Raw genomic sequence first — 11,905 nt, forward strand, 5'->3', positions numbered from 1 at the left:
CTCTTAGACAAGAATTACAGCTGAACACACTTAAGTACAAATATCTACATACAACTGTGATGAGATTACATGAATTGTGAACAACCTGAACTATACAGCCTAACAAAATACTGCTTACATCCGTCACGGGACACACCATTTATCTCTATATAATCCTGCATGGGAACAATACAATCATCAGGCCAGGTTGCTGACGTCACAATGGCGGTAAACCGCTAGCGCGCGACAAGCCTCTTTAGCTAATGATGCTAGCCTTAGTTAGCTGCCTTACGTTTCAGCATTAAACACGTTATAAACATAAAAAACATGATACCGCAAAAGCAGCAAGATTCAGAAAGTAAAACTGGAGTCCACATTACATTAACTTTGAGTTACAACTCGGTGGCTAAAGCACCAGGAGGGCTATGCTACTTCACAGAGCTAGTAGCATGTGGCTAATGGCTAATGGCTAATGGCCGTAAGCGGCAAAGTGCTTAGATGTTCGTAACTCACCGAGAAAAGAACAGAACAAAATGAGGGTCCGGTGTTCTCAGGTCTTTCAATATCTGAACTATTACTTGCTCAAACAGTTAAAACACAAAACACAAGTAGTGTGTAGTATTTAATTCCAGTGTCTGTCTAGCCTGAGCGAAGGAGGCGGGACTTAGCGATCACTTTTTAAACCTTGGACCAATAACTTTGGTTGTTGTTAAGTTTCTTCCAATAAAACACTTACAAACGCAAAATAAGACCTCTGAGCTAAAACCAAATAATAAATTAAATACAGAATAAAATAAAAGATCATTTTTCAAATAAAATGATGATCAGTGAAAGGAGATAATCCTAAATATTATATATAGCTACAGAGATCAGCTGTTATAGGAAATTACTGAGGCTTTAAAAAACTTGAATTCATATATTTACCTATATATATATATTTATTTTTATTTTAGCTAAATGATTCTTTGCAGGCTGCACCGGTTGCTTCTGTTGTATTTTTTTTATATTTTTGGTGGATTTTTCAGCTGCAACATAAAGATGGTGTCTATGGTGTCCACTATTAATGGTGTCAGTTTTAATAGCAGCCTCCTCAACAGCTCTACAGTCATGTGACCCGTTTACATCGACACTATAGGACGTCTTTTAAAAGGACGACTACTTCTGAGCTATTTGGTCGTCGAGAGCATGAGAAATCAACAGACGGCTGATATTTACTATATTTTTAATTTATATAAATAAGAATTGAATATGATTACAAATTACAAATTTGCCTCAGAGGGCTTTACAATCTGTACACATGCGACATCCTCTTGTCCCAGATCAGGAAAAACTCCCCAAAAAAAACCTCTAAGAGGGGGAGACCTGTGGGAGAGCAACAGAGCAACCACTTTTCTCTGTTTTTAAACAAAGTGAAGTGAATATCTTTTGATTTTTGACTGCTGATCAGACAAAACATTAGAAGGTTGATGACTTTAATCAGTGAGCTGCATGTTTGCAGCTGCAGACTTAATGTACCACTTTTGATAGATGTCTGTAGTAAGAAACAGGAGAAGTGTGTTTGTATGTAAGATAGAAAAATGAGTCAAAGCAAAAGCATATGCATGAGATTATGTTTTATTGATCCATTAAATGTTTCATGAATGACAAGGTGCCCTAATGGGCTTTTGACACGTGATGATAACATTTGATACAATGATTATGATTAGGGCGGCACATATTAATTAAATCATGTCATACATGATAATAGAAGCATTTGTAAAGCCACATGATTGGATTACTGAACTGAAACTTTCTGGTTTCCTGTTTCCACGGGCACAGAGTTTTCCTCTCTGAAGTACTTCCACTTCTAAAGCTGTAGACATGTATAAAGGATTTAATATGAAGCTCACTCATTTAAATGGGAACAGAAGATACACGAGCACTCAATATCTGACAGCAAAACTAATCAAAAGCTTTACGTAGTCAAATGTAATTCATTCAGAACTGGTGTTCCGCATGCTGTCTTAACGTTCATCTGTGGACAAAGGTTGGTATTTGACCTTTGACATCCTGGCCTTGTACATGACCACTGCACAGATCATGCCAACAGCTGCGAGAAGACATCCAGCGATGAACACCAGGTTCAGATTCAGGTGGAGCGCTGGAGAAACAACAAGCACGATGCTTTAATTTGATCTGGTCCAAAGCGGGGCTCAAACAAGTGAAGTGTGCCGCTAACAAATGAACGTTCTCTGTTTTCATACCTGAGCTTTCGCCGCTCTCTGCTGCCCTCTTTAAGCGCAGGGGACCCTGGGAAACGAAGTGCCTGGCGCTCTCCACGGCGACCTCTCTCTTTCCGCGGTGGTGGTGAGAAGCGGCTGGCGTTGTGGAGCTGATGCATCCCTGAGAGAACCTGGTGTTGGGTTCCCCTGCGTCACACATCAGGACTGTGCAGCTGATGTACACCTGAACAAAAAACAGAACACGCCGTCATCACACCAGCAGACGGACCGACAGCAGAGCTGTGCTCAGGTCCGGTTAAAACCTCCGCCCCACTTTGCATCTCCACGACAGTCACCACCTGCACCTGTCCACCAAGTGTGCATTAGTTACCACTTAGTAAAACTAGTGAGATAAATGAAAGGGCATCATGAAGTGGACCTATTGGTTGAAGCATTCAGAGATTTCCCAGAGACATCAACAGTCCTCTGCTCCGTTCTTTACCTGATCATACATGCCGATGAACTTGAAGGCCTTCATGCTGAACCTGAATTGTCTCGGGTGGGAGGGGGAATGGATCTGAACGGTCGGGTCCACATTACACCTAGTCAGAGCAAAACACAACCAAAAGATGAGACATGTTGCTTTTGTTACTCTATGCCTTACAGTTGATGCTGCTATAGGGGCAGAGATACTGTTCTATTGGTATTCACGCAATAATAAAAGTACTATAGGTTATACAAAAGATGAAGTCAGTGAAGCATTGACTTCTACATTCCCGACAGGATGACATTACACAGAAGAGCCTCTAAAGCAACAATCAAAGAACAAATCTTTACAAATACTTTGTTATGCCCTTTATTGCCACTAGGGGGGGGGGGTGTGCTCATGCCTACCCGTTCTCAATGATGGAGTAGGTCCTCTGGGAGTTCTGGTTGTCATATGGTGAAGCTCTGCAGGACTCCACAAACAGCACGGTGTTGTTGACGGTGGAGGTGGCCTCTATCTGCATGTAGATCCTGCTCCCTATTTCATACACCACCGGGTACGAAGTTGGATCAACCATTTCTTGGTATTGGTCGTTAGGATAGAACTCAAACTGGTAGGTGAACCTGCCGAAGCCCCTGTCCCACACTGAGACGACGGGCCTGTGCGCTGTGAAGGCCAGTGTCGCTTTTCCACGCTTGGGGTACTGGCAGTAGAACTGCACCTCCAGCAGGTGTTTCCTGGTGATCACGTCGGATGTGTTGTCAAACGTGGTGATTTCATTCTTGAACCTGAGGTTATCCCCGTCTTCCTGCAGAGTGGAAAAAAAGGGTTATGTATTCAGCCCTCATACCGCTAAGATAAAGGCAACACCAACGACTGAGAGAGAAGAGCAGCCGGAGCAGAAAAGCCTGCGTTACCTCGAGCTCGGTGCCACAACCGCTGAGGGGGATGTCGGCGAAGACGTAAGTGCTGTTGGAGCGCAGCCTGCAGGCGGTGTTGGCGCCGTCGTTGAGCCGCAAATGATCCTCATGGAGTCCAGCGAATGAAGATTTCTCAACCTCTACTCTCATCGTGGACTCACTGCAGATCACGTGGGAATTAACTAGAGGAGGAGAGCGTTAGAAAATACACATTATATACCAATACTTATTTACAGGGGGCAGTAATGACAACAAGAAATTGTGTTTCCATCAACAGTGAACCGTGGTATTTTTGTGTAGAGCAAGAATTCTTTGCATCCAATGACGGTTCTGAATTTTGTCTGGTAGGAAGGTTTACCCAATCACAGCACTTTATGGAAATGCATGTTTTAAACTCTAATGTACGTCAGCCATGCAGCCAATATTTGGCACTTTAACTGAGCATTTAGCGTGTGATATATTTGGTGAAAATACACACCATTACAGCTGCACTCAAACAACTAAACGTTGACATTAAAGTAGACTCACCTTGCACCCTCCGGACTTCTACCAGAACACACCTCATCTCGGACTGATAGACGCCAGACCTGAGAAGCATCGGAGAACGCTGATTTAACGCCCGTTACTCTTTAGGCCCATATGTCATGCTCAAATTATTACCGCTGGTTTTGGCTCCTCATTTTTGAATCTCTTGTTGCTTCAGAGAAAAACACCAAACACAGAGAAATGTCACTCACTGTGGGGATGGGGTGGCGTTGTGATCGTGACTGTGTGTGGTGGCGGTTCCAGCATGCCTGCAAAAAAAAAAAAAATGTGTTACAAAGTCAAATCATGGCTTCACACACACACACACACACACACACACACACACACATACAAATTCTCTCACAAGGAACCCAAAGCTTACCCGGTCTCCGCTTCAACAGCAAAGCAGATGGGGAAAAAGTCCCCCAGGTTGTCTTGGATAGGCGTCCACCTGATGACGAACTCCCCATGTGTGCTCCTTTGCTTGGTGATGTTCAGCGGGCCGCTGATGATGATGTCATGAATTCTGTGCGATAACAAAGCAAAGAAACCAGAGATTTGTTGACTCTTTCCTCTCCGACGTTATCTCACGCGCCTCAAGGCAACACCGGTTCACGTCGGCTCTCACTCACGTTGCGAGTGACGCTCGTGCGCTGACTCTGATCTCCACTTCTCTGTCGACCTCTGCATGGAGGCGGGCTCCGTTTAAAGGTGTTGGGGCCACAAACTCTGGCAAGTAGAGTCCCTCCTGACACGACGGAACAGCTGGGTCCACTGGAGTTAAAATGTAGAAGATTCATTTAAGTAAGTGGCAATGGCTTAGTGAATGAATAAAATGTTAAAAATCTAAAGCTACAGTTTCTGGTCAACATTTTTTCAGGGACTTTAAGATTTCTAAAATAATGACTTCTGCCACATGTGACATCTCATTAAAGCGTTGCCAGAGCTGCAACGTGAAGCAGTATTCTGTCATAAAAAAAGAACTCACCAAGAAAGGAGAACTGCAAAGGCAGTTGACTGAGTGGTGTCAGTGGAGTCCTGGAGGATCGGGATCCATCAGTGTAGCCCAGAGTGATGGGCCTTCGCGGGAAGTCCTCCACCACCATCTCAACTCCATAAACTCTGGTGTTGTTAGGGGATCGTCGGTAGTGTAACGTGCAAGAGTCCTGACCACGTGAACATTTTGAAGTAAAGTGAGGCAAAGCATCGGTGAAGCATTGGACAACGTATTAGGAAATTGACTTTTCAACTAACCTGATCTACGGTGAAGCCTGAGGGCCGGTGACACGAGTGACACTCTAAATTTGTGACATTTCCATATCTGCATCGAACTCTGTCTCTATCGGCATCAAAGGACATCAGCTCGTATGTCCGTGGGCAGTTCTGTGGAACTCTTGAGTGGACACATGAACATGAGTCAGTAACAGCCTTCTTAGGCCGACAATCAGCTGGACAGCTACACGAATACAAGAAGTATACAAAACCGGTGACACTTTAATATTCATAAAAAATATTTTTACTGTAATTCAGAAATAAAATAGAAGAATACAATTTGATGAATTTATTTTGGCTGGAATGTCATACAAATGTTAAAGTAAGTGAACCCTCTTATTATTGGAAGCAATCATTGAATTAAAGTCACTCGTTTTTATTTTCCAAGTCATTCTGATGGCGTATGTCTGTGTTGGTAGACAGACTGTAGGATACAGATTGCAGACCATGTTTGGCTTTCCGCCCCTAAATGTCAGTATGTGAGGACCGCCGCGGTGTCTCTTTTGTTTTTGGACCACTGGGAGGCGGTGAAGTAGGACATTTTCCCCAGTTTCTTTAACAAACGGATTGCATCTTAACCTAGCTGTTTCGTGCTCACTGCAGAGGACTTACCTGAGGAAAGGTAGAACGGCAACGTCTGGTGACCTGTTTGGGTTTCCAGTGTCAGATCTTGATCCCAAATCCATTGAGGTCAGCAGTTTCCAGATGTTATTCTGCCCGTGACGCGTTGGGATCCAACAGCAGCTAGCCGCCCTGGTGTGTGCATCAATCAAAAGACACTCTTGAAATACTGCACCGAACACTGGCTGCTCTTTATGATGAGCGCAACAAATGCAATACTCAGCATTGATAGGATTCAAGGGAAGAAGAATGAAACTCACTTTAGTTGAAAAGGGTTGTCACTCGGGACGTTTCTTGTGTCGACTGTTTCAGTTTCACACCAGCGTCTGTTGCTCTGCGGTCCGTCGGTGCTGCTGTCAGTCGTTCCGCTCACACTGCTGGACACCGAGCCACAGTTGCCTCCGGAACAACTCCAGTAGTGGGAGTGCTGACACGCATCAAAGGTCGCCCTGTTGCGAACTTCCACCTGTGGAAAGAGATCCCCGAGTTAAAGACGGTCGCTCTACCGAAGCTAAAGAGATTCTGATGAATTAAACACAGTTATTTGACTCTATAATGATGTCCATTTAAAGAAGGGTGTTCATCTGTAATAATCATTTCAACAAATCAACAAATGTAGTTCAAGTTCATATCTTAGGGTTTTATTTAAAATCATAAAGAACAATATTATTGCAATATGTCCTTGGATCAATAATGATGGTATGTTCACGTTTAGATTAAGAACATCATCGTTCTCATCAAGCTTTTATGATTTTTTTCTTCCTCTCTTGGTGAAATAATTATTTTTTTAAAGGTTAAAGTTCATCCCTTTCAGCCACGGGGGAATTCTACATTATTCTTTTTTTTACCTGAAGAAGTTATAGATCATATATTAATCATAAACGGGACTCGGTTTTTACAATGTTAAATCATTTAGTGTGTTTACCTTGATTATGAGAAGAGTTTTCAACATATGCAACCCGTATTATTTTACATCCATCACGCATTAAATTCACACTCTGAGTTTAAATTGTGTGGATGTAAAGTTGCTATAAATACAAGTGTTTTTTCCGGCTCCCTTGAGGAGCTGTAAAATATCTAAATATCTTGTAAGCAACATCCGGGGGAATTTAACTGTTTCAGAAAGAAAGATAGTTTTTAATAAAGTCCTGACAAAGTAATAATAATACATTGTATGTAAATATTTTCAATGTACTCAGAAATGCTTCACAATATCAAGATATACAAAAATGTATATAGTTAATATCAAAATCTTTTTATATTCAAACCCATTTAAAATAACAACAGCATTTATAATAAAGGGATTAAATAAGCGTTCCCAGAATACGACAAATCCCAGGGGAAACATATTCACACATCATCTGTAATGCACGTTGCACATCATATATAAAAAGTTGCATCTCTCACCCGAAATGATCCGTCAGGGTTTCTGTCTTTGACGCTGAATGTCACGGATCCCCCGAAGTAGTGATGTGCAGACACCAGTGGGACCAGGAGCAGCTGAAGCAGGAGCACTGAAGAAGCCATGATGCCCTCAAGTCACTCTGTCTGGAGGTTCTCCACCACTCACATCCACCTGCAGCCTCATTATATACACGCTCTAGTAGGCCCATCGGATGATGGCAGTCCCTTCAACTTTAATGGAATGTGCACCATGTGCTGGAATAGGCTGCAAAACTGGTTTCACAACGTGTTTTTACCGTCAACGAGTGCAGCGGTACCAAGTTGCACAAAACTGAATTATAGCAAATGGAACAAGGAAATAATACATAATAATACTTCTTCTTCCCGTAACAACCCAGACAACCAGATTGTCTACATCTCATCACAGACGAATGTGCAATCAAAGCGTTTGGCTTCTGTCTTTCTCTCAGCAGCATCACGTACATTTAAACAGCTGCTTTTAGCGCTAAAGAGACAATTAACCCCAAAAATAAAAAAAACACACATTGTATCTTTTTACCTGTGTGCTATTTATCAATCTAGATTGTTTTCGACACCTGAAGGCCTCACTAAAATTGACTATACGCTCCAGTTGGTTGTCTTATTTGACCAAAAGGCAGTTGCTATTGAATATTTTGTTTGACCTGAATGTATTGAGGTTGTGTGGGAGGCTAATTTTATGCTAATAATGCTGCACACCCTCCTGTTCCTTAAACTAAGTAACACTGATATAAATGGCATCACGCTATTTACAGTGGGCCTGTGATTGTAAGGATTTTGAAATGTGTCTCCTGGTCTAAGGAGAAACCCTCCGGTTGCACCTGACCTGGTCACCATCATGACCAAACCCTGGCAGAGGGAATCTCTTTGGACACTTCTGGGTTATTCAGTGAGGAACAAGCTGAATCAGGCATAACGTATCTTTTTTTGAATGTATCTCTCGGTGAGTTTCAATCTCACAAATGGCAATAACATGTGTTAGCGTTACTTAGTATACTTATAGACATTACCGACCCTTTAGGTCACTATAAATTGCCAATAAAAACACCACATCCTTGCAGGGTGCAATGTGCACGGCGCAGTTTAGATTTAAAGTGTCACTTTAAAACAGCGCACGAGACCAGTGGATTGTGTCGGTCCTTCACCAGAGAGGAGGAGGAGGAGGAGGAGGAGGACTAGTTACGGTGGGAGATCTGTTAGATTCACCGGTATCAGATCGGGTTCCCAGGTCAAAACGTCAGCGCTAAACAAAACACATCATACTGTGTGCTTGTGCCACTGGAACACCGCGAGCCATTTCTGATGCAGTAATAATTGGTTTGTAAACATTCAACACATGTGCACGCACAATCACCGTATGTAATCTGAACATGCCTGTCCATTCAGTGTGTTCATACATCGTGGATCTATTCATGTTTTCCTCGTCACTGTTGTGTTGACAGAGTTAACAGCTACGCATTACATTACATTACATTACATTACATTACGGTCATTCAGCAGACGCTTTTATCCAACGCTAGCCGTTTAATGCTGCTTCCAAGGCTGGAGATGAAATCGATACAGCTGTGCTGAGAGTCTCGCTGTTAAGAGCAAATATGCATATTTCCCGCAAACAATCGAAACCGGCAATGAGTCATCCAGAATAGGCCAAACAATCCATAACAATCATAACAGAAGTGCATATTTAACAGATTCAGTGTTGACAGCAAGCCTCGTTCTTTTGACTCCACAATCTGACATCTGGAGTTACTTTACAGATTAAGATTTTAAAAAACAAAACATACGATGCATTTAGAAAATATGATGCTGTGCTACAGATTAAACTATCCAGCAGTGTTTGATTAAAATATTCTTATATATACTTATATATCTATATATCTATATGTGTGTATACTGTATACATACACTGTCACACCCACTGTGACAGTTGATGACATACTTTGAGGTTGGTCTTCCCGTAAGTCCACGGCTCACAGTGAGCTTTAGGACATTCTTGCGTGTCACATTCTTTTCACATACATGTCACCATGTAGTTTGTACTGAGTGTATGTTGAGGTATTTGGAAGTTCCGTTAGTGATGCTGTGACGTGTAAATCACATTAATTTCCTTTACTGTGTTGCTCATGAGTTTACATTTGAGACACCAGAAATGTGCTGAATATAAGTGCTTCAAAATATTAGCGACTCTCCCTGAACTTGACAAAACAATCATCCAAACACACATCAAACTGCATTTTGTGTGTGAGTAGATGAACTACGCTTTCAAACTAAAAACTTTACGTGTAATGGTTGTAAAACAGCAAGACGGATGGGGGGGGGGGGGGGGGGGGGGGCAAGGTGATGGTCTGGCTTTACTCTCTTTTACGTGTTTAGTTTCTATGTTTACGCCATTTTGTGAGGACGGTTGGGTAAATCAATACAAATTTGGTCACATAAAAATGTGCATATTATTGTCTATATATCTATAGGATCTTTGTTTTGTTTTTAATCCCTCAAATCTTCATCTTCAACTGACGTACTCGCGTTGACAACATCTGTCCACAGACCAACACCTGGTGGACAAAGTACATTTACTGTGCTGAAGTACATTTTACTACTTATTCTGTATTTAAGCAGTGCAGTTTTATGCTACTGTATACTTCTACTACACTCCATGTTAGAGGAAAATATTGTTCTTTTGACTCCACAATCTGACATCTGGAGTTACTTTACAGATTAAGATTTTAAAAAACAAAACATACGATGAATTTAGAAATATGATGCTGTGCTACAGATTAATCTATGCAGCAGTGTTTGATTAAAATATTGTCATATAAACATATATATCTGCTGTCACACCACTGTGACAGCAGATGACATACTTCAGGTTGGTCTTCCCGTAAGTCTACGGCTGCCAGTGAGCTTTAGGACATTCTTGCGTGTCACATTCTTTTCACATACATGTCGAGTATAAATGATAAGAGATAAGAAAAGAGCACAACAATGATGAACTGTATCGCTATCTCCACTGATGGGGAATTTACATTTTATTTCGATAAGAGACATATTGTAGATCTCCATCAGCGTGTTTTCTGTACTTGTGTTTTTCTCAAACCTAACTAAGTGATTTTGTTGCCTGAACCTAACTGTGTCCGTTTAACTGTAGCGACGCAAAGTAGCATGACACTCAGAATGTCCCTTTGGACCACACCGTCAAAAGAAGCGTTTTAAAGATGTATCAAAGGAAAAAAAATATTGATATGCAAGGTTTGAACTGCTTGAAGCTTCCATACAGGGAATCCTTCATAGCACCTGGGTAACAGCAGAGAGAGAGAAGAGAGAGAGAGAGACAGAGACAGAGAGAGAGAGAGAGAGAGGAGAGAGAGAGAGAGAGAGAGAGAGAGAGCGAGACGAGAGAGAGAGAGAGCGAGAGAGAGAGAGAGAGAGGAGCGAGAGAGAGAGAGAGAGGAGAGAGTGAGAGAGAGGGAGAGAGAGAGAGGAGAGACGAGAGAAGAGAGACAGAGAGACAGAGAAGAGAGAGAGGACAGAGACAGAGAGAGAGAGAGAGGAGATGAGAGAGAGAGAGAGAGGGTATACTGTATATATATATATATATATATATATATATATATTATATATATATATATATATATATATATATATATATATAAAATTAATAATCAATAAGATAATCAATCTTGACGTTGTATCTATGTTATTGTGTTTTTATTTTTTGATGCTTTGGCAACATCTTTTAAACTTTCATGCCAATAAAGCCACATGAATTGAACTTGCAGCTTCCATACAGGGAAGACATAATTTTCTTAATAATTAGGTTAACACACATAAAATAAAATGTATGTTAATTGATTATAAATTGCTAACTGCTAACGTAACTGTTAATATTTCACTCACTAGGACTGAGCTCCCTGACGTCAGTCGAGGTGGTTTTCAGTTTCAAAGTGGATTTAAACAAAGCGAGGAGTCGTATTAACAGACTGTACCGACACGTAAGATCACGGCTCTATTGAACACAATCAGGGTTTCACTTCAAATCCAGTTCCATCGTGTGAAATGAGAACATAAGGTTATAACTCGGTGATAACCACGGACTCAACACTGATTTCTGAGGGAGAAAAGAGGGCGACTTGTGTCTGTGTTCAGCCATGAAACTGTAACAAACTAAAGACAACTGCATAGTCTTATGTTCGTACAAGATTAATGAACATAAACTCTGAACATTACGCTTCTGATTTTACAACAATGTCCAGACAGATATGTTGAGAAACTAAAGAGAAGCCTTGATTGAATTCAGGCTTTAATTCTTCTCTTTCTGTTTGTTACAAGCAAATATTTATCTGTGATAATATGAGTAATAAGATAACTTTATACATGCGATATCAACTCCCACTGTTATTGAGAAAACATGCAGAACTCCATCTCTCCACAGGGAGCGCTGCAACAGAGAGCAAAGCAGA

At 41.4% G+C, this 11,905-nt stretch overlaps 1 protein-coding gene across 1 annotated transcript; it reads right to left on the reverse strand.

Moving 5' to 3' along the window:
• Positions 1-1,982: 1,982 nt before the first annotated feature.
• On the reverse strand, positions 1,983-7,532 carry LOC137882132 (CUB and zona pellucida-like domain-containing protein 1). Its single transcript, XM_068724274.1, has 12 exons — positions 7,413-7,532; positions 6,266-6,471; positions 5,367-5,505; positions 5,101-5,278; positions 4,745-4,886; positions 4,495-4,638; positions 4,116-4,174; positions 3,585-3,769; positions 3,075-3,475; positions 2,683-2,782; positions 2,223-2,424; positions 1,983-2,119 (listed from the first exon to the last, which is right to left on the reverse strand). The coding sequence occupies exons 1-12, from the start codon at positions 7,530-7,532 to the stop codon at positions 1,983-1,985; spliced, it is 2,013 nt and encodes a 670-aa protein (XP_068580375.1).
• Positions 7,533-11,905: the final 4,373 nt, after the last annotated feature.

The sequence above is a fragment of the Cebidichthys violaceus genome, unplaced genomic scaffold, assembly GCF_023349555.1.
Source record: "Cebidichthys violaceus isolate CVI_PGR_0920_01 unplaced genomic scaffold, fCebVio1.0.p SCAF_30, whole genome shotgun sequence".
NCBI classification, from domain to species: Eukaryota; Metazoa; Chordata; class Actinopteri; order Perciformes; family Stichaeidae; genus Cebidichthys; species Cebidichthys violaceus.

Bases quoted from the DNA above. Each gene is read 5' to 3' on its own strand.
- LOC137882132 (XM_068724274.1), bottom strand. From the start codon at position 7,532: ATGGCTTCTTCAGTGCTCCTGCTTCAGCTGCTCCTGGTCCCACTGGTG. The intron at 4,639-4,744 runs GTGAGTGAGAGC...GTTATCGCACAG, and splicing joins GCACGAGCGTCACTCGCAAC to AATTCATGACATCATCATCA. The intron at 2,425-2,682 runs GTAAAGAACGGA...TTTTTTGTTCAG, and splicing joins TCATCGGCATGTATGATCAG to GTGTACATCAGCTGCACAGT.